Raw genomic sequence first — 22,459 nt, 5'->3', positions numbered from 1 at the left:
CAAATTGAACAGCAGTTATCCCTTACTTAAAGTCATCCCTGGGGTATGGGATTGTGGAGTATTTTATCTTCTTTATTTTTCAGTGTTTTCTAAGCTTTATGATATATGCTATATAATACATGTATATGATATTGCGAGAGAAAGTGATGTACTTTACTTTTTAAAAAGGGATCTGTTGCAAAAAGAGTAACGTCCCGCCTCCGGTTTCTCCTCTGTACACATCGCACGCCCCAGGAACTGCACGTTTTGTGCCCACTCACCTATGTGCCTTTGCTTATGCTGTCCCTTCAGCATAAAAGGTCTTTCCTTTTCCTCTCCATCTGTACAAATACAAATATTCTCTGACTTAGCTCAGATGTGACTTTTCCAGGAAGCCTTCTCCCAACCCTCCTACAGGTAATAGCGCCTCTCATTTCCGGCATCCTGAACCCTTTCTTCTCTGTCACTCTACTCATACAACACTTATTATTCCATTCATGTGATTTTTAGTCTCAATAGATGATGCTGTCTTGAATGACAAGGGCTTTGTTTAATCCCAAATAATTTCTACCCCTTTGTCTCACTTTAAGCATTTGAGTCTTATTTTCGTATCTTAGATCCATATATGCTTAGAGCTTAGCTATAGAATATGAGAGCCGAAAAGCATCTCTTTAGTTGAATATGAGAAAAGAGAGGGCAGTGAGCTGATAAAGACACCCAATGCCTCAGAGCATCACCACAATATCCCTGTCCTGATTCTCACCAGGGAGTATGTTGGGGTGGCAGACTGAGCACTAGCCTTATGGTTCAACACATATGGCCTCAACAGATTGTTTACAGCTCCCGAACTTTGATTTCTTTTCCTCTGAAAAGGGGGTGACAGGAAGTGGGAAGCAGGCACAGGGCTGTGAAGTTTAAACACAGTAAAATACACAATCTACACAGTGTGCACGGGAAATGTAAATTAAGTCTCCTTATCCCTTTCCCAATCTGATGGTCTTTCACCATACTGTACTTATTACCTCTTTACCTACCTATCAATGTCCTGGATGTTGATAATTCACTCTAGACCATGCTAGAAGAATCTGAAGATATTCACAATGATCTGGAAGCAATGACCGAGAAATTACAGTACCTCGATAGTGTGTACCATACAGAAACAATGTCTCAGCAAGTGGCAGACCTGGGACGGGAGACTGAGGAGCTGCGACAGGTGATCAAAATTCGTTTACAGAGTCTCCACGATGCTGCCAAGGTAAAAAAAAGAAAAAAAAAGATTATTTAAATGGAAAAGTCTATCATTATGGGCTTCCCAGGTGGCACAGTCGTAAAGAATCCTCCTGGCAATGAAGGAGACACAAGAGATGCAGTTTCGATCCCTGGGTTGGGAAGATTCCCTAGAATAAGAAGTGGCAACCTGCTTCAGTATTCTTGCCTGGAAAATCCCATGGACAGAGGAGCCTGGCAGACTATAATCCAGGGGGTCGCAAAGAGTCTGACATGACTGAGCGACTGAGCACACACATCATTAAAAACAACAATGATGGGACGTCCTTAGCAGTTCAGTGGTTAAGACTCTGCTGCCAATGCAAAGGACATGGGTTCAATCCCTGGTGGGGGAGCCAAGATCCCACATGCTATGACCATAAAATAAAATATATAGATACATTTTTAAGGTAAAAACAAATGGTGGTAGAAAGTGCAGGTAGAGTGCTCACCTCTAATGAACCTTCTTGACTATGAATGTTACCCTCTTACGCCTGACACATGGTGAGGTCTCACAATACCATACGTTGGAGTTTGAAGCAGACAAAGGTTTATTACAGGGCTGTGCAAGGAAGCAGATGGCTCATGTCCAAAAATCCCATAACAGGGTTTCAGCAAAGTATTTTTTAAGGCCAGATGAGGAAGGAGTTTTGAAGCATCTGTGATCAGCTCATGCACAATTCTCTGACTGACTGATGGTGAGGTGACAGGGTGGTGGCTTAACATTATCAGTCCTTAAGCTCCAGGACGTCTGGAGCTGTGTGCTCTTGGTCATCAAGTAGTTAACACCATTCATTTGGTGGGGGATTTTAACATCTGTAAAACAAGTCAGGAAATGTACATCAGATACTATTATCTGGGTACCTCAAAAAGGAGCTAAAATAGAGCATATAGGGGGAAGGCTCTGCCCCAGAAGGCCCTATAGGGGGTCATGCTGTTCCTGGTGAATCTGAGGTTCTTGGATGTCTTCAAACAGAAAGAATTCAGTAAGAGATAAAGTTATAGGTAAGAAGTGGATTTATTTAGAGAGAAACACACTACACAGAATGTGGGCCATCTTAGAAGGTGAGAGAGAGACCCAAAATATGGTGGTTCATTTTTATGGGCTGGGAAGTTTCATAGGCTAATGAGTGGGAGGATTATTCAAATTATTTTGGGGAGAAAAAGTGGGGATTTCCAGGAACTGGGCCACCACCCAGTTTTTGACTTATGATTGGCCCCGAAACTGCTCTGGTGCTGGCGCGTGTGTCATTTAGATGCTAATGTATTACCAATAGAATGTAACGAGGCTCAAGGTCTACTGGAAGTCGGATCTTCTGCCATCTTGGACCTAGTTGGTTCTAACCAGTTTTTGTCATGTCCTATGGTATGTCATTATATTAATGGTTGTACCCTGCCCCCTTCCCTCTTGTTTCACTGCCTGATTACATGTAACTAGTCTCCAGCTATGAGTTTGGTTATATATCAACTTTGATGTCACTCTTATTCTGCAGGATATGAAAAAATTTGAAGCAGAGCTCAGAAACTTACAAGTTGCTTTGGAGCAAGCCCAGGCAACCCTGACTTCTCCAGAAGTTGGACGTCTAAGTCTCAAGGAGCAACTCTCTCACCGACAGGCAAGCAGAAATAATTCAGGGGAAATGAGTGGAGAGCTATATTTTTTTAAAAAGAATGGACAGTTAAGAAAAATGATTTCTAAACTATAGTCTGAGCACTGTATGCAGTATTAAAAAAAAATTCTTGGGAAGGTTTTTATAAGTTTGGACAGACCTGTAATTTAGTTAATGTCTCTTGCTTATGAAATAAACTAGTAAAATGTAAAATTCAAAAATATTTTAGAATATATCTTTTAAATGGGGGAAAATTTATTTTTTTTTTCCCTCTTTGGTTGTGCTGGGTCTTTGTTGTGGTGTGTGGGCCTCTCTTGTTATAGAGCACGGACTCCAGAGCTCAGGGAGTCTGGGCTCAGGAATTGAGGCACATGGGCTTCTCAAGTTGTGGCGTGTGGGCACAGTTGCCCCACAGCATGTGGGATCCTGGTTCCCTGACCAGGGATCAAACCTGAGTCCCCTGCATTGAAAGGTGGATTCTTAACCACTGAACCACCCAGGAAAGTCCCAGAAAAATGTATATTTTATATCTCAGTTCCTATATCTTACATAAATAAATTGAAATCAAATTGTATAAATATAGACTTTTTAAATTTAAAATGAGAATTTGCACTTTCAGCATTTGCTGTCTGAAATGGAGTCACTCAAGCCAAAAGTCCACGCGGTGCAGGTCTCTCAGAGCGCGCTCCGGATCCCCGAGGACGTGGTCACCAACCTGCCGCTCTGCCACGCGGCTCTGCACCTGCAGGAGGAGGCCAGCCGGCTCCAGCACACGGCCATCCAGCAGTGCAACATCATGCAGGCACGTGCAGCTGGGCCAGCCAGCATCTGCAGGCTGTCCCCACACTGCCAGCAGAGCAGCAGCAAATGAGTCATGGGCTGCTTTTCTTAGCGCTTGCGTGGGCTTAGCCATCAGAACACATCCAGAGTGTTAACTCTGACAGCTTGTTGTGATTATATAAAATAGGGACTTGAAAGGCTATCATTTAGATCACCCACAAATGCCCGGGGCAAACTCTATTAAAAATTTCTTTTGGTGAAAACTATCTTTTAGCAGCATATATATACACATATATATGTATGTATTTTGTAAAAAACAACTTGTAAAGGTTAATTTTACATTCAATCATATATTTTTATATTATTATTCATCTGAAAGTTATCTAAAACTTTGTAATAAGACTTTACTGCTAAGGCATACTACAGAATTATTTTTTTCTTATTTTCACTTATGATGTATTTTATTGCCTGAGAAGTACACCCAGCTATAACTCTTAGTCCCTTCACCCTGCTGCTGCTGTTGCTAAGTCACTTCAGTCGTGTCCGACTCTGTGTGACCCCATAGACGGAAGCCCGCCCTAGAGACCAGTTATTTACTAGGAAGAAATGAAACTATCTCATATCTGCTTTCAACTAATATTTCACCTACTTTATCCAAAAATTGTATACATGCCCTCTCATTAAACCACTAATGGTCTATTTGGTCAACTCTTCTTGCATTATCTTATAATTTGTTAGACAGTAAATTCCTGAGTGTAGAAGTCACACTTCATTCATTTTTTATAAATTTGTATTGGAGTGTAGTTGATTTACAATGTTGTGTTAGTTTTAGGTGTATGGTAAAGTGGTCATGTATGGATATGAGAGTTGGACTATAAAGAAAGCTGAGTGCCGAAGAATTGATGCTTTTGAACTGTGGTGTTGGAGAAGACTCTTGAGAGTCCCTTGGACTGCAAGGAGATCCAACCAGTCCATCCAAAAGGAAATCAGTCCTGGGTGTTCATTGGAAGGACTGATGTTGAAGCTGAAACTCCAATATTTTGGCCACCTGATGCAAAGAGCTGACTCATTTGAATAAGACCCTTATGTTGGGAAAAATTGAAGGCAGAAGGAGAAGGGGATGACAGAGGATGAAATGGTTAGATGGCATCACCAACTCAACGGACATGAGTTTGGGTAAACTCCGGGAGTTGGTGATGGACAGGGAGGCCTGGCGTGCTGCAGTTCGTGGGGTCGCAAAGAGTCGGACACAACTGAGTGACTGAACTGAATTGAACTGAAAGTGAATCAGTAATACATATACATATATCCACACTTTTTTAGATTCCTTTTCCATGTAGGTCATTATAGAGTATTGAGTATTGTTTCTTTTCCATATAGGTCATTATAGAGTGTTGAGTAGAGTTCCCTGTGGTATACAGTAGGTTCTTGTGTGAAAGTGAAAGTGTTAGTTGCTCAGTCATGTCCAACTCTTGTGACCCCAGGGACTTTGGCCCGACAGGCTCCTCTGTCCATGGGATTCTACAGGCAAGAATACTGGAGTGGGTAGCCATTCTCTTCTCCAGGGGATCTTTCCAACCCAGGGATCAAACCTGGGTCTCCTGCATGGAATGGAGATTCTTTACCATCTGAGCCACCAAGGAAGCCCCAGGTCCTTATTCAGTTCAGTTCAGTCGCTCAGTCGTGTCCGACACTTTGCGACCCCATGAATCACAGCACGCCAGGCCTCCTTGTCCATCACCAACTCCCGGAGTTCACTCAAACTCATGTCCATCGAGTTGATGATTCCATCCAGCCATCTCATTCTCTGTCGTCCCCGTCTCCTCCTACCCCCTGTCCCTCCCAGCATCAGAGTCTTTTCCAGTGAGTCAACTCGTTGCATGAGGTGGCCAAAGTATTGCAGTTTCAGCTTTAGCATCAGTCCTTCCAATGAACACCCAGGATTGATCTCCTTTAGAATGGACTGGTTGGATCTCCTTGCAGTCCAAGGGACTCTCAAGAGTCTTCTCCAGCACCACAGTTCAAAAGCATCAATTCTACGGCGCTCAGCCTTCTTCACAGTCCAACTCTCACATCCATACATGACCACGGGAAAAACCATTGCCTTGACTAGACGGACCTTGGTTGGCAAAGTAATGTCTCTGCTTTTTAATGTACTATCTAGGTTGGTCATAACTTTCCTTCCAAGGAGTAAGCATCTTTTAATTTCATGGCTGCAGTCAGCATCCGCAGTGATTCTGGAGTCCAAAAAAATAAAGTCTGACACTGTTTCCACTGTTTTTCCATAGTTATGTATCTTATACATGGGCTTCCCTGGTGACTCGGATGGTAAAGAATCTGCAATCCCAGTCTCCCAATTTATCCCCCATCTTTCCCTCCTTGATAACCACAGGTTTATTTTCTACATTTGTGACTCTCTGCTTTGTAAATAAGTTCCTTATTTGTACCATTTCTTTTTAGATACCACATATAAGTGATCTCATGTAATATTTTTGTCTGACTTACTTCACTCAATATGACAACGTCTAGACAATCTCCACCTTTTTTGCTACAAATGACGTACTTCATTCTTTTTTTCTATCTCCTATTCCAGCACTTAGCGGAGTCCCTCATAGAATTTCCTTGACAGAAAAATGAAGTAATCGTGTTTTTCGTACTAGTTTTCTACCATGTTCTGGACCATAACATTGTCATCTTTAGGACAATAAGGAGAAGAAGGAGGATCTAACCACTTCAGTTCAGTTCACTTCAGTCGCTCAGTCATATCCGACTCTTTGCCACCCCATGGACTGTGGCATGCCAGGCTTCCCTGTCCATCACCAACTCCTGGAGTTTGCTCAAACTCATGTCCATTGAGTTGGTGATGCCATCCAACCATCTCATCCTCTGTCGTCCCCTTCTCATCCTGCCTTCAATCTTTCCCAGCATCAGGTTCTTTTCCAACGAGTCAGTTCTTCACATCAGGTGGTCAAAGTATTTGGAGCTTCAGCTTCAGTCCTTCCAATGAATACTCAGGACTGATTTCCTTTAAGATTAACTTGTTTGATCTCCTTGCTGTCCAAGGGACTCTCAAGAGTCTTCTCCAGCATCACTATGTTCAGTCCATCAATAATCTTGACAAAATGTTTTAGAGAGAAGGCTCTGAAATATCAGCAGAAAACTGGGAATTTGAATCATCTAGGAATTTTCCCATCATTTTTTGCTCCCTTGACTCATGGGTAAATAGACATTAACACCAGAGTTTTTCAGACAGCAACACTGGAACACACACACAGTTATTGATATCGACAGATAATCGTTTATGCTTTTGTTTTTTCCTTCAAAGGAGGCTGTGGTGCAATATGAACAATATGAGCAAGAAATGCAGCACCTCCAGGAACTCATAGAAGGAGCTCACAGAGAGATTGAGGATAAGCCTGTGGCCACCAGCAACATCCAGGAACTGCAAGCCCAGATTTATCGGCATGAGGTAAGGCAAGCCAAGTTCAAGGGCAGGGCCCTGGCTTGGTGAGAATATGTGATTGGTTTTTAGCAGATGAAATGGAAAGATTTTCCCTGTCCGGGGCATAGCGTGTTGGGTTCTTGGAGAGCTTCTTTGGCTGTCTTTGCATTTTGAGTGCTATTTTTGCTGATGTTCTCTAAGACCCAGTAGCATGAGCCCTCCACTTAATTCCAAAACCTTTTAACACAACATTCATGACATGTCTGTCTCCACCATGACCCACTGACTGCTTCCAGCAGAATTCTCACAATTCATACACCAAAACACACTATGCTCCCTGTCTTCTTTATTTGTTTATCCATTCATTTGGCCTCTCCATGCTGCGTATGGGATCTTAATTCCCTTACCAGAGATTGAACCTGTGTCTCCTGCACTGAAGTGTGGAATCTTAACCACTGGGCTGCCAGAGAAGTCCCTGTAGTCCCTGTCTTTACAGATTATGAGGAACAGCAATGCTCAAAGCCTTGCTGCTTTGATGGCCCTCATTAAAAAGAAGGGATATTTCATGTTAAAGAGAAAATTATTTGCTCTCTCACATATAGGTCATTTCACCTCCTTTTACCGAAATCAGTGAATGGCTCATATTGTTGGTTTTGACGATTACTGTGTTATGACTGTTAGCAGCTTTTCCATTTTCCGATATGCCTCCTTCCTTGTATCTCTGGTATCATTATGACCTTAGAACTTGAACACCCTTTGTGCAAACCTGGCCTCAGCGATCATATACCTTGAGTGTTTCAGTTCCTTCAGGAGAGCAGTGACTCTCCTTTCCTGACCTGTTAAATCCTGTATAGGTCACATTTACTCTTTCCTTGGGGGCTGATTACACCATCATGAATTTTGGGAAGTTACTAGGGGAGGGCGTGTTTTCTTTCTCTGTGCCAAGGATAGACATTTAGCTTATCCTTCCATCTGCTCTATTTTAACTGTGTTCTCATAAGAGCAACAAAATTTTCCAAACCAAATATCACAGTAAGGTTCTCATAAGATTCAACTGTTGAATTTTTAACAACTATTGTAAACAACTGTTGGAAAATCTCACTCCCCCCACCTTGGCAAATGCAGATCTTTAATTTCTTGTCACATCCAATGCATCACATTCATGTATGATTTATAAAATAATGTAAATAAATATCCTACCGCCATTTACTCCTATACTGTAGATAATCATCTATGTTAACTATTCATTTCTCTTCTGTCACTGGTTAAATGAAAAGATGTTTTGCAAATACTTGAAAACTATATATAAGGCGTACATTAGACTTTATAATACACATTTATTCTGAAACTGCTTTTAATCCCACATTGTAACATCCAGAATTTTGTTGCAACAACTTTTCAACCACAACAGAGAAAATATATTTTTTTAATCTATCTGGAATGACAATAATTATCATTACTATAGATTTTTTTGTTGTTTTATGTGTTTTAAGACAGTTTACAGTGTTTTCAGATTATCTTTCACAAAAACCCAATGAGCTTAAGAATTTTTGTTGGTGTGAATTGTCTCCATTTTACTGATAAGAAAACAGAAATTAATTTTTAAGAATGACTTCTTGAGCTTCCAGATGTAGTAACTGATAGAAAGCAGATTCTAATCTGGTACATTTAGGGACTTCCCTCGTGGTCCAGTGGTTAAGACTCAGAGCTTCCACTGCAGGGGGCATGAGTTCAATCCTTGGTCAGGGAACTAAGACTGAAAAAAAAAGAATGACGGTCTGGGAGAATAAATGACTTGCCAGCTCTCAGCAGAGTCAGCCATAGACTGCCCTCTGGCTCCTGTTCAATGATCTGTTCATTTTGTCCCATCTTCTTCTCCCAATTCTAAACATTAGTGCAGACTTGTGTTAGTTCTGGCGTGTGATTTAGAGTGCATTTGCATGTTTATAATGACATAGTCCTGCATCAGGCTCATTGTTTGTGTAAAACAAACACAGGAAGGAAAGTGCAGTGGGGGTAGGGGTGGCGGGGGTAGTCTTTGGGGAAGCCTGATTTATAACAGGGAATTCTGGGAGAATGTTTTTTCCTGTTTTTTTTTTTTTTATGTCCTTTTTTAATGGATTTTCATCTTGAGGTGAGGCTAGTTTCCATACACTTAACTTTAACTCATAAAGATGACTAATCATTTGTTCATTTCTAGGGAATTCACTTTTTTCCCTGTAATTTTTCAAATGTTACATTTAGTTAAAAAAAAAAATGATCCTGTCACTTTCAAAGCATAGGAGAGACTCTCAGAGCTCTCTGCTTTCCACGTGACACAGAAGGCATGCTCCTGGGTGCACGTGGTTGCCCAGAGGGCACCTTCCCTCAGAGCAGCCACTGTACCCGAATTCCCACCTGTGCACTTATCCCTTGACATGATCTTCAGAAACACTCAGTTAAAACTACACGTACATATGCTTCCGGAGCATGGAGAACACATTAAGCCATCCATGCTCCATTTTAATTTAGCGAATTTGACCCCAAACCCACAAAGCTCCTGGGATAGTGGCAGGTTTCTTCTTACAGAAGAAAGTTCTAGAGAACTATTTCTTCAAGGGAGTCTCATGGACTAATGATAAAAGGCAGATTTTCATAGGCCTAATAAATCAAAATCTTTTGGAGCCTAGACCAGAACTGCATTGCTAACAAGCAACTCAAATGAGTTTTATACCCAATAATTTGAGAACATCGAATTAGAAAACGAGCATCTGCTCTCAGTGTGCTGAGCAGGGGACTGCTATAGGGGACATGACCATCCCTGTGAGCATGAATGGTAGAAGGACTGAGATTAATTCTGTTTCTCACAGAGTCCTCAATTCTACTGGATGGGCAGCCACGGTATGAAGGCTCAGTGGAGTATATGAGGGAAATTTTCATGAATGCACAAAATTTTAGCTGAAATTCAAGGAGTCCAGTGAGCTGGTAGATGACTTCCAAACACGCCTGTTTACTAGTTATTATAGAGTATGTTAGGCACTAAAGCATATGTGATAAACAGCTATTTAATCATTATTTTAAAAATCCTATTAGGGGAATTTCTTGGCAGTCTGATGGCCAGGCCTCGGTGCTTTCAATGCCATGGGCCTGGGTTCAATCCAGGGAACTAAGATCCATCAAGCTGTGAGACTTTGCCAAAAAAATAAAATCCTATTAGGTTTAACTAAGTATCTGCAACCCTGAAAGGTAAAGAAGTGATGGTTTCTACTTTTTAAATCTTAGATTAAAAAATTCCTGTACTTCCTACTAGAAGTCAGGAAGCCAGGCTGCTAGCTGAATCCTGCTGGATCGTTTGCCCTCATACCGACACAGTCGGCTTTGGCTAGGAGGGGAAAGGCAAAATGACAACGATCACAAAATGGTGTGTTTGTGTGTACATATACATATACACATGTATCATTTTGCTATTGTTATTTTGTTTCTGAACTTCAAGTTCAAAGCTGTAGTTTAAGTCAAGTTCAAAGCTCTCCTTTGAGTGAATACACACACATTTTAAAGGCTCACAAAATGTGTACCGTACAAACACTAAATGACAGCTTTTCCAGTGAAGAAACCAAATAAAAGGAATAGAAAAAAAACAGAGATTTTGTACTTTTAGGATTAATATTTTTGTTTCAGTTCAGTTCAGTTGCTCAGTCGTGTCTGACTCTTTGCGACCCCATGAATCACAGCACGCCAGGCCTCCCTGTCCATCACCAACTCCCAGAGTTCACTCAAACTCATGTCCACAGAGTCGGTGATGCCATCCAGCCATCTCATTCTCTGCTGTCCCCTTCTCCTCCTGCCCCCAGTCCCTCCCAGCATCAGAGTCCTTTCCAGTGAGTCAACCCTTCGCATGAGGTGGCCAATGTATTGGAGTTTCAGCTTTAGCATCAGTCCTTAACAAAGAATGCTTAAATGTTCACTTTTTAATCTTTGAAGTAAAGGCAGTATAAATGTAACATTTTAGGATTACCATTTTAGATTATTTTAGAATTTTAATACTATAATATTAGTTTTTTAAAAGCTGTGTGCTATTCAAAATATATTTTCAATTAGCTCCTTGTAAAAATTTTAAAACCTCTATCTCTCAAAACAACTTTTTTGACTAACGAAATCAAAAGGCATTAAAATTGAACCGAACTTCAAGTTCAAAGCTCTAGTTTGAGGCATCAGAAACATTAAAGGCATAATGGAGTGCATGAGGGAAAATTTCATGAACGCACAAAATTTTCTTTGGGGAGTAAAATGCATCAAAAATCAGGATTTCCTAGGTAGTCTTTAGCTTATCTGCAAAAAAACAACTCGCCGGGGTCACAGGAATTCAGGAGCAGTTTACTTTATGACTCGTCTGTCACAAATGACTGCTCTGTTTGACATATTCGAGATGGTAAGAACCGAGCATTGCATTTTTGGCAGTTTTAGTCATCACATGACCTAATTTCCATGGCATGAACCATCTGGCAATTTCAGATTCCTCAGGCATTTTAAAGAAAGTTGCCAGTCTTTAACGTTACCCAAATGCCAGTCCAGCCCCGAGCATCTCTGGGATTAGAATCCCGGCCGCCTGGCTCCAGGCCTCCCCGCCGCGCGGTCCCCACCGGCCCTCCCCGCCCCGCCGCGCTGTGGTCTGGCTCGGGCGCGCGGCAGGCAGGCTCAGCGCTCGCACCGTCCACATCCTGCCTCCCCGCCGCCCGGTCTGGCGCGGCTCTGTGATTTCATTGGCCAGCCCCTGAGGAAGATGAACGCTGCTAGCTCTGTTTCCTTCTGATGCTGCTGTGACACCCCGAGGCGGGGGGGAAATGTTTCCTCAGGAGCTGGCTCAGAAAATCAAGGGCTACCAGGAGCAGATCGCCTCTTTGAACTCCAAGTGCAAGATGCTGACCATGAAAGCCAAGCACGCCACCATGCTGCTGACGGTGACCGAGGTGGAGGGGCTGGCGGAGGGGACGGAGGACTTGGACGGGGAGCTCCTCCCCGCGACCTCGGCCCACCCCGCTGTGGTCATGGTGAGTAAGGGTCAAGGCCGGCTTGCCAGTGCGCTCTCTTCCTACTGTCTCCTGGCTGGTGGCCTGAGCTCCTTTCAGGGGGCTTGGTATTAGAGATCTTGCAGATAGGAACTGAGCAACAGTCCCCTTAACTCTCTGACTACATTTGGGCCGAAGCCAGTCTTTGACGCTGTAAGCAGTGGCAGTTGAGATGAAGCTGTTTGCTTGAGACTCCTGAATTACTTAACGGGGCTGAAGGTCAGCCCTGCATTTGTTTATAATTTAGCAATAATGCTCAGAGGCTCTGAGCGTCAAAAAAAATTCCTTTGCACAGTTTTCTAGTTTTCTGGGGGAATGGGAGAATCACGCTACATATATTTGTGTGTGTGTGTGTGTTTTTCCTGGTAATGCGCTGGGTGACTAGGTATGTTTGCCTATTCCGTTGTCTAAATGTTTCATAACATACCGAAGAAAAGCTATTGTTAGAAGAATGAGATAAGAGAAAATCCAACAGTTAACTTTGGGTTAATATAAATTCCATTCATTTCTATCTGCAATGTTATTTCCCCCATCACTGTGCATCTAAAATGAGTTCATTATCCTCTTAATTCATTGTTTTCCAGCACTTATATTTTCACACATATGTGCTGTGTCTTCGGTAGTGTGTAACCAAATCTGACCTCTTTTTGTGATAGATACTTTGGGTGCATTTATCTCGCTGGAATATTTGGAATTTGAAATATCTACAGAAGACCAAGCTTTAATTCATGGACCCTTCTCTCATTTGTATGATTTGTGATTTTTAATCGTTATTTATAAAGATATAGACAATCAAGAAACGGAACATAAGTTAAAGAAATATTTAATTGACTGAAACTCCGTAATGTGACGTGTATCCCCTACCCACGATTGTTTTACAATGGTCCCTAGCAGCATAGTCATATAAGGACAAAACTTTCAAATAGTAATACAGAATTTGAATGTAAATTAAGATCTCAGTAACTCTAACTTCTGTTGTGTAGTTATCTCTGTTTTGACTGGTGCCTGGTCAGGTGTTTTGTTAATATAACTAACCGATTTTCGTGTCCTTTGGACCACATTCTATGTGACAGATGACTGCAGGTCGCTGTCACACTTTGCTGTCACCTGTCACTGAGGAGTCTGGGGAGGAGGGAACGAACAGTGAGATCTCCTCTCCGCCTGCTTGTCGCTCCCCTTCACCTGTGGCTAATACAGATGCCTCTGTTAACCAGGTACTGCCCACTTGGCATTCCTCTAGCTCAGATCTCTGAACGGATGCAGGACTCCATTCTCTGTTCTTATTAGTCTGTGGGTATGAATCGTAGACTTTGAGAGTCACTTGCGTAAACTGTGATTATCATGTCAGACCCATGCTGGCTTAACCTACCATCTCTCCTGGGCTACTGAGATGAGATGAGCAAAAATTAGGTCACAGAAACGAGAGCTGCAGAAGGGCCTGTTTTAAGGCATTATGGCTTTAGCATATAACAGCTGTTTGTAATGGAGTACTGCATCCTAATAGAAAATGAAATGTTCATGTCACCTTTGTAAAATAACATGATTCTATTGCTGTTGTTAGCATTCATTGAACAAAGTTTTAACACTTGCCAGCTCAGATTTTGAAGATGGAAAATTTATCTTCACCATATAGTATAACAAAGACTTCTTCATTATTTACTAATTGCCAACCAATTTGAAGGCCGTCTGTCAGTATACACATTAGTGCCTAACTAGATATGTGTTTTGAGTTTTCTTATCTGTTGATAACCTTAAGTTTTATCTTTTATAAAATGGGGACAACAGCTTCTCATTATGAGGTGCCTTTTTAGTGTACATTACATTAAATATAGATTATACTAAATTAAATATCTCAAAAATTTTTCATGAAAATATTGCATAGAAATCAAAAGGATGTTTTTACAATAACCAAATTGTTTAATGCCTATTGAATAATGCTTTCTTTTTCTTTAGCCAAAGAACCAAAAAAAAATTTTTTAATTGCTTTACTATAAAATTACTCGTGTTCAAAAAAGCTGAAATTTATTATCAAGGAAGAAGCATTGACCAGAGCAAATGTTCTATAAGCTGTATTACAAACCAGTCATATTATTTTATTTTAAAGCAGAAGCATTCAAAATAGAATTTCTGTGATATAGAGAGCCCGCCTCCCTCCAAACAAGAAAAATAAAGTAATGAAATCTTTTGATAAAACAATTCTCTTGGTAAAAATCTATGGAGCTCTAAAAAGGTATCAATTCATTCATTATCAGCTAGCTAGCTTGCTTGGCATGAAATCTTGTGCTGGGATCCAGAGATATAACAAAGGATGAAATAACAGTGGGCCCTGCTTTCAAGCGCCTTATAATTGAGTGAGAAAAGTGGCCATAAGTTGAATAATAACAAAAGTATTAGGGGAAATTTTTAAAAAGGAGAAGTTCACAGTGTTCTGGAGGATTTGGGAAACTGTTCTCCAAATTCTGATTTTAAAATATGAATTGCTCATTCTTTGATGATGTGTTCTTCCCTGTGGCCACAGATGTCATTAGAATCATAGAAATATGGCTAGAGTCAGCTTTTTATTGTGTAAGAAAATGTATCCTATATGATGGGCTTAATGTTCTTAAAATTTTCAAATTGAACAATGAACACTGACCGTTGGATTAACACTGTGGAAAGAATATCCCTTTTCTAAAATTATAAATCTCAGTGCTGCATCTTATGAAGTGTCTTTCCTTGTACATGTGAAAGTCTTCTGTAAATGACATAATATGCAAGCATTTTCATGACAGTTGCTTTAACTGTCAAGCTCAACCAAATCCCCAAATTATGAGCAAAATTGTGCTTTGTCTTCATTGCATTTTGACCCCCCTCCCAAATCACAGGAAAACTTTGATTTAGATTTTAATATTAACCTGACATAGTATTATATGGTCTTGCAAATTAGGGGGAAAAGATCTTTATTTCGTTCATGTCAAACAACTTTACTCGCGGGAAGTTTTTAGAAAGCAAAAGTGTTATGCTTAGTGTTACTCAAACAAATTGACCCCTTCGTTCCAGCTACATGCAATTCTCATCGAGTGATGTCAGAGGAAAATGAACAAATACTGCAACATGGCCAGTGATGCCTGCATTTACAAAACTTTCTCTTGAAACTGAGGGAAGCGTTTAGAATTCACATAAGTTCCAGTTTGCAGACTCAAAACACTGCACAGAATGTACACAGCTGTTTCAAGGAAGGGCCAAATATAACTGCTTTATAAAATCGCAGCTGTTAAAAAAAAGACTGTGCTTGCTACTTCTGTAAGTGGATCTCCATTATATAACTAACTGATCTCCCCACAGTCAGTGTGCTCTGTTTCTGACAGTAGCTATTAGCTGAAATGTGATAGCAGTTTAGTTTACTTGAGGAGAGAAATAAAGAGGCATCCCCAGACTTTGCTGTAGGATTCTTGATCCTGTTAAAAGCAAGCCAAGACTTGGGCTCCTCCTCGGAAGAGCTGAGGGAAGTAGAAGTTTGAAAAGAGCAGTACTGTAGTGGGTACTGTCTCCAGTTTAAAAGCTGGGGATGTATCCCAGCTCTTCTGCTAAGCTGCATGTACCTGTAAAGTCCCTCATTTGTAATGGGAAGCAGTGCTACTTAATTCACCACATTGTGAAAGTTAAATGCAATGTGAATTCTGAAAGCACATTTTAGACTGGAAAAGGAATCAAAATGTAGCAGTTTACAAATTTAATTCCTTAGGAATCTGCTAGATAATAACTACTTTAATGTAGACACATAACCAACGAGATATTTCTAGGGGTGATTCCTCACTATAACAAATATTTAGTAGTTACTTATAGAACTGATCGATTTATTTTATTAAATCTATGTAGTCCTCAAATAGATGCAAATTATTAATCTATAAAAGGTGATATTTTCAAATTATTTTAAGAAATTTGAGACACACACAGAAACCAGAAGACAGATTTTTTGGTAACAAATGTATTTTATTCTTTCGGGCCTTCATTATTTATACTAGAGTATTTAAAATTTTTACATCAAAACAACTTTTTGCTTTTCCTTGTGGACACTCATAGTACTATTAATACCATTCGTGTAAGCAAAATAATAGAGTTTAAAGAAGTGTTTTTACAGAACATCCCTTGTGGTCAATGGTTAACACTCTGCATTTCCAATGTAGAGGGTTCAGCTTTGATCCCTGGTTGAGGAGGTAAGAAGATCCTAAATGCCATGCAGTGCAGCAAAAAGAAAAAAAAAAGTGCTTTTACATATACAATTTTTTATGAATGTATATGCTATTGCTGTATAGTTGCTAAGTGGTGTCTCTTTGTGACCCCATGGACTGTGGCCCGCCAGGCTCCTCTGTCCATGGGATTCTCCACTGAAGTGGCTTGCCATTTCCTTCTCCAGGGAATCTTCCTGACCCAGGGATTGAACCCGAGTCTCCTTCATTTCAGGCAGATTCTTTATCGCTGAGCCACCAGGGAAGCCCAATGAATGTATATCAGTTCAGTTCAGTTCAGTTCAGTCGCTCAGTCGTGTCCGACTCTCCGCGACCCCATGAATCACAGCACGCCAGGCCTCCCTGTCCATCACCAACTCCCGGAGTACACTCAAACTCATGTCCACAGAGTCGGTGATGCCATCCAGCCATCTCATTCTCCGTCGTCCCCTTCTCCTCCCGCCCCCAACCTTTCCCAGCATCAGAGTCTTTTCCAGTGAGTCAACTCGTCGCATGAGGTGGCCAAAGTATTGCAGTTTCAGCTTTAGCATCAGTCCCTCCAATGAACATCCAGGATTGATCTCCTTTAGAATGGACTGGTTGGATCTCCTTGAATGTATATACCTGCCTCTTATTTGCCAAGCACTCCATGGTATGCTCAGATTCAGACACTTGCACAGTTTTTAAGGAACTCATAGTCTGTGTGAGAGCAAACACACGGTGGCCGTGGAGTGGGACGAGTGCTGTGAGGGTGGGAAGCAGAATGTGAAGGAAGGATACGCGGTAAGTACCTAAACAAGCCTGGAGTTCAGTGGGTCGGGGATTTCCCCCGTTAGTTTTAAAGCAGTATAAGTCAGGTACAGTTGGAGTGCTCTAGAGTGAGGAGAAGTCTTTCAGGCAGAAAGAAGCACGTATCGGAAGTTTTTTCAGGCAGCAGGAAGAAAAACGGCCTAGCAAGGCAACTGCAAATAACATCAGTAAAATGGGAGAAGCATAGATTTGGAGAAGGAGGTGGAGGGAGAAATAAGCTGAGAGGGATGTAGGAAACACCTGATGCCACACAAAAGAATCTGAACTTTGTCCAGGAGCTAATAGTTAACCAACCACTGAAGGAATTTAACTAGAAGTTCTGCACAGAAGTGAGCTTTAGAACAGATTCTTCAGTATCAGTGTAGACAGGAGGACGGTGATGGGCAAATCTAGAGCCAGGGAAGTGAGTGAGGGACAGAAGTTTACACACTCTGGCGTCTGGTCCGCTCATTTGGTATCTGGTCCGGTCATTCAGACTGATGACTGATCACCAGTCATTTACTGGTGATGGAAATGAAAGAAACAGCCGGGGGGCTCTGGGGCCCTGACAGAGCCTCCCCACGTGAACTAGGCAGCCTTTCCTCTCTTAGAATTATTGTAGGCACGTGAACGCGGAGTCCTGTCTTACCTGGCTTCTGGTTTGCAGAGGAAGCCATGAATCGGGATTCTTACAAAAGCTCCCTTTCTGGTTGAAGAGAAATTCAAAACAATTTAAAACACTGTATCAGTTCAGTTCAGTTCAGTCGCTCAGTCGTGTCCGACTTTCCGCGACCCCATGAATCACAGCACGCCAGGCCTCCCTGTCCATCACCAACTCCCGGAGTTCACTCAAACTCATGTCTATCGAGTCGGTGATGCCATCCAGCCATCTCATTCTCTATCGTCCCCTTCTCCTCCCGCCCCCACACTGTATAAGCCAAGCTAAATATATGCAGGCTAGATAGAGGCAACCTGTAGGCTGCCAGTTTGCAACCTGAGAGTTAGGAAGTTGTAGCTGTAACGTGAACTTGAACCTGTGTTGTGGCAAAGGTATAGAACTTCATCCTTATATGCGCAGCAGTGGTCAGTGAGAGAAGGAATGGAGAATAAATCCCAAGTGAGGTGATTAGAAAGATGGATAAAACTTCATTCATTGAAAGATGGACAAAACGTCATCATTTTTCCTAAATTCATCTCTCAACCTCCATGTGGTTTTTTTGGTTTGTATGTTTTGTTTTTTTCAAGTATTGAGTTTGAAGAGACTATGGGATCAACTCGGAGAAGGCAATGGCAAGCCACTCCAGTCCTCTTGCCTTGAAAATTCCATGGACGGAGGAGCCTGGTAGGCTGCAGTCCGTGGGGTTGCTAAGGGTCGGACACAACTGAGCGACTTCACTTTCACTTTTCACTTTCACACATTGGAGAAGGAAATGGTAACCCACTCCAGTGTTCTTGCCTGGAGAATCCCAGGGACGGGGGAGCCTGGTGGGCTTCCATCTATGGGGTCACACAGAGTCGGACACGACTGAAGTGACTTAGCAGCAGCAGCAGCAGCAGCATGGGATCAACTGGTACAACTCATTATGTGAGTCTGGAGCTCATAAATTGAACAGTGTTTAAGGAGAAAGACTGAATGGTGAGAGAGGTAGGAGGAGAACAGAGATGTTAAAAGGAAAGTATTTTCCAAGAAGGGATGATCAGAGGTACTGAATTCCAGTGAGAAACCAGACAAGAGAAGATTAGAAAAATAATCATTTTATATCACAGAAGACAGCCAGTGATGATTATGGCCAGAGCACTTTCAGTGGGGTCACTAGAATCAAGGCTCAGTTGGGTATTTAGAAGTGGACAGGTGAACATATCAAGTGTTTACACTTGAATTATGAAGCAAAAGGGAGAAAACAATGGTTACAAATGTGTGTGCAAATTGTATTTGTGTGTAATGAGTCATTATGTTTTGATTTGGAGAACTTTATAATATATGCTACCCTGAAAGAAAAAAACAAAGGCTGTGTGTATGTGTTTTCAGACGGAAAATATTTATTTATATGCTAAGGGGAAAGTCAGTGGAGAGGGAGTGGATATTAATGAACCAAAATCCTTGAGAAAGGGAAGGTGGATGAGGTTGTAGGGGTAGGTAAGAGGATTATCTTTACTCAAGAAGACTAGAAAGAGTGAAATAGAGGTGAGTCTGAATGTAGACAGTCCTTTGAAAATTTGAGAAGTTGCAGAAATATCCCAATTTGTGTGTGTGTATACATGTGTGCGCACATACATGCCTTCTGTAAGGAAAAGTTGGATTGAGTCATAATTGGGGTTTTCCAAGTGGTTGAAGCAGAACTTAAAAGGGCAAAGGAAACACAGCTGTTGGCAAGAGAACGGTTTATATCACTTAGTCAGAAATATACTCAGGGTGAATCAGTTCAGTGATGACAGCCTATCATGTTCAAGGAGGGCAAGTGGGCGAGGATGGATGGATATAAGGTTGTCAGGGACTTGAAAATACCAAGATGATCTGCTCAAGATGAGTGACAGGGTTAGGGATGAAAAGGAACCACTCTCCATGCTCCAGTGTCATCAATAAATGTGGAGGACTTACCTAGAGGCCTCAGCAATAAGAAGAAGATGGTAGAGGGTCTCATGGCCACTCAGGTATCACTTTCTTTAATCCTCGAATCCACCCAGATTGTGCCGATGCGGGAGTCCATGCACAAGATGTGAGTGACTTGCTTCAATTCTATGGTGGTGGTGGTGGTTTAGTCACTCAGTCATGTCAGATTCTTGTGACCCCATGGACTGTGGCCCTCCAGGCTCTTCTGTCCATGGGATTCTCCAGGCAAGAATACTGGAGTGGGTAGCCATTCCCTTCTCCGGGGATCTTCCCGACCTAGGAATCGAACCTTGGTCTCCTGCATTGCAGGCAGGTGATTTACTAACTGAGCTGTGAGGATCCAGTTCTCTAGCTACTTAGGAGGTGAGTTTCACCTGGGCTCTCAGGTGTCCCGACTCCTCCAGTGTCAGACTCCTGTCTGAACTCATTCTAATACACGACCCTGCTTCTGCCCTAGTATTGACCCCAAGACACCAGGCTCCTTCCTGCTGTTGCCTTGGTTTTTCCCACGTATCTGGGGCCTTCAGTACTTTTTACCAAGACATTATCATCAGTAAGGCTCAGGTTTTTAATCTTAAACAGTGCAACTGTGAAGTAGTGAACATAATAGCATTTTCCACAATGTAAACAGTACTCCCCTTCAGTTTCTATAAATATATAGATACACAACCATAAAAACAATTAAAAGTGTATGAATTATGTATCATGATATAGTAAATTCTATTATCAATACTAATAAAATATGTCATGTTACTTATTGCCCAAGAAAAAAAAAATTCAAAAACCTCCTATTTCAGCATCCACTTTGTTTCTTGTGTTTTTCCAGGAACTGAATAGAAGAAAACCTCTTTATTATTGTTTCTTAGAGTAGTTTTAACCTCCCTATTACATTTTCCCTTATTAAATATTAATATATTTATAATTTAAGTAACATATTTATTAACATGGTTAAGACATTTAAATAACATATCTAACATTTAATTTCTGCGATAAAAGAATTATTGAAAATCAAATATTGAATATCTGGCTATACCTGAAAAACAACTTTTCAGAGATTTAAATGTATTTAAATCAAAGGTTTTTAAAAATTATTCAAAACTGATCAACATATTAATCAACATTTCAGGAAATACACAATTTAGATTCTCCTATTTTTCTGGTTAATCAGTCTTGAAATGTGTATACCAGTTAACTTCTTTGTATTTTAATTTTGCCAAATATAAAATAGGAATGAGTTTTGGCAACTTGAAATATTGGTAAATTGCTTTTTATATGAATCAAAATTTGAAAGCAACTACAGTGTGCTTTGATATGACCTTCTTATCACAAGAGTTTACTGACTTTCATAGTTGTAGCCCCCGGGGCCAGGTATGAATCCTAAAACTTTCCTCTGCATGACAAGCACAGTGACCTAAGTTTTGTCTTTCTCTTGAATCTAACACTGTACCTTGCTCCCACAGGACATCGCTTATTACCAAGCCTTATCTCCTGAGAGGTTACAGACGGATGCTGCCAAGGTTTCCCCCAGCACATTGCCAACCCAAGAGCTCTATGAACCAGGACTGGAGCCTTCTGCTACTGCGAAGCTGGACGATTTGCAGCGGTCTTGGGAAACCTTAAAGAATGTGGTAAGTCTGCCAGATGTGGGATTATTTAGCACACAAGACAGAGGAGCCTGGCGGGCTGCAGTCCTAGGGTCGCAAACAGTCGGACACAACTGAGCATACACACAAGACATCAGATTTCCTTAGTGATTGTCTTATGAAATAAATGCCTAATGTTTACACATCCCATGTACAGTTGAATAGCCTCTGTTGAGTCACAGAGGTAAAGCGGTGAGGAAAGAAATGTTGTAATCTAGAAGATAAGGGGTGGGAAACATTTAGTAATATCCCTTTTCTTTAGATCAGCGAGAAGCAGCGCACACTCTATGAAGCCTTGGAACGCCAGCAGAAGTACCAGGACTCCCTGCAGTCCATCTCCACGAAAATGGAGGCCATCGAGATGAAACTCAGTGAGAGTCTGGAGCTAGGCAGGAGTCCCGAGAGCCAGATGGCCGAACATCAGGTAAGAACAGCCATGACTTTAGCTTCCTGCTTGATCAAACCGGTGCATGCTTATTTATGACTGACTGGTCAAGCCGGTACATTAGAGAGCAGGCTGGAATATTTCACCGTATCAACTGTTACAGAGTTAGCAAGATTCCAAGTGGTGGTTTTGTTTCCATCATTGCTTCAGGGAGGGATCTAAGAGCGGAAGAAAGAAATTCAAGTCTTGGTGTTGCTTTTTTACCTTTATTACATAAACTGTCTTTCCTTATTGTTGCTACATTATTTTTATTTCGTTTTGAACTATTACCATAAGAATAAAAGGCATCCCTTTCATTTATAACGTCTACCCTCTCTGGGTATTGTGGTTTTTTTTTTTTTTTAATTAATGAATTTATTATTTTTGGCTGCACTGCCCAGCCTATGGGATCTCAGTTTCCTAACCAGGGATCAAACCCGTGCCCCCTGCAGTGAAAGCAGAGTCCTAACAGCTGGACTTCCAGTGAGTTGTTTAAAGAAACTTAGCCAGTGTGTCCCTGGAGGAGGGCATGGCAATCCACTTCAGTATACTTGCCTGGAGAATCCTATGGACAGAGAAGCCTGGCGGGCTACCATCTTCGGGGTTGCAAAAGTCAGACAGGCCTGAGCCACTGAGGTGCACCCGGTACCTTCTTATCTCTT

General features: G+C 41.4%; 1 protein-coding gene across 14 annotated transcripts in view; it reads left to right on the top strand.

The window, feature by feature from the left end:
• Positions 1-22,459, top strand: part of SYNE1 (spectrin repeat containing nuclear envelope protein 1) — a 491,794-nt gene that overhangs the window by 297,276 nt on the left and 172,059 nt on the right. For 12 of the 14 annotated variants that reach the window (XM_055433423.2, XM_055433419.2, XM_055433424.2 and 9 more), the window contains 8 exons: positions 1,049-1,234; positions 2,739-2,861; positions 3,475-3,657; positions 6,961-7,104; positions 11,910-12,104; positions 13,196-13,336; positions 21,191-21,358; positions 21,636-21,797. In XM_055433423.2, coding sequence (XP_055289398.2) covers positions 1,049-1,234; positions 2,739-2,861; positions 3,475-3,657; positions 6,961-7,104; positions 11,910-12,104; positions 13,196-13,336; positions 21,191-21,358; positions 21,636-21,797 — 1,302 coding nt within the window. The remainder of the gene's footprint in view (positions 1-1,048; positions 1,235-2,738; positions 2,862-3,474; positions 3,658-6,960; positions 7,105-11,909; positions 12,105-13,195; positions 13,337-21,190; positions 21,359-21,635; positions 21,798-22,459) is intronic. The other 2 variants (XM_055433426.2, XM_055433430.2) reach the window with 2 other exon arrangements.

Source organism: Moschus berezovskii, chromosome 10 (assembly GCF_049115385.1).
Source record: "Moschus berezovskii isolate FMDL1 chromosome 10, NW_MosBer_1.0, whole genome shotgun sequence".
Taxonomy (NCBI): Eukaryota; Metazoa; Chordata; class Mammalia; order Artiodactyla; family Moschidae; genus Moschus; species Moschus berezovskii.
The sequence above is the reverse complement of the archived record's forward strand: the minus strand, read 5'-3'. Positions and strand labels throughout refer to the sequence as shown.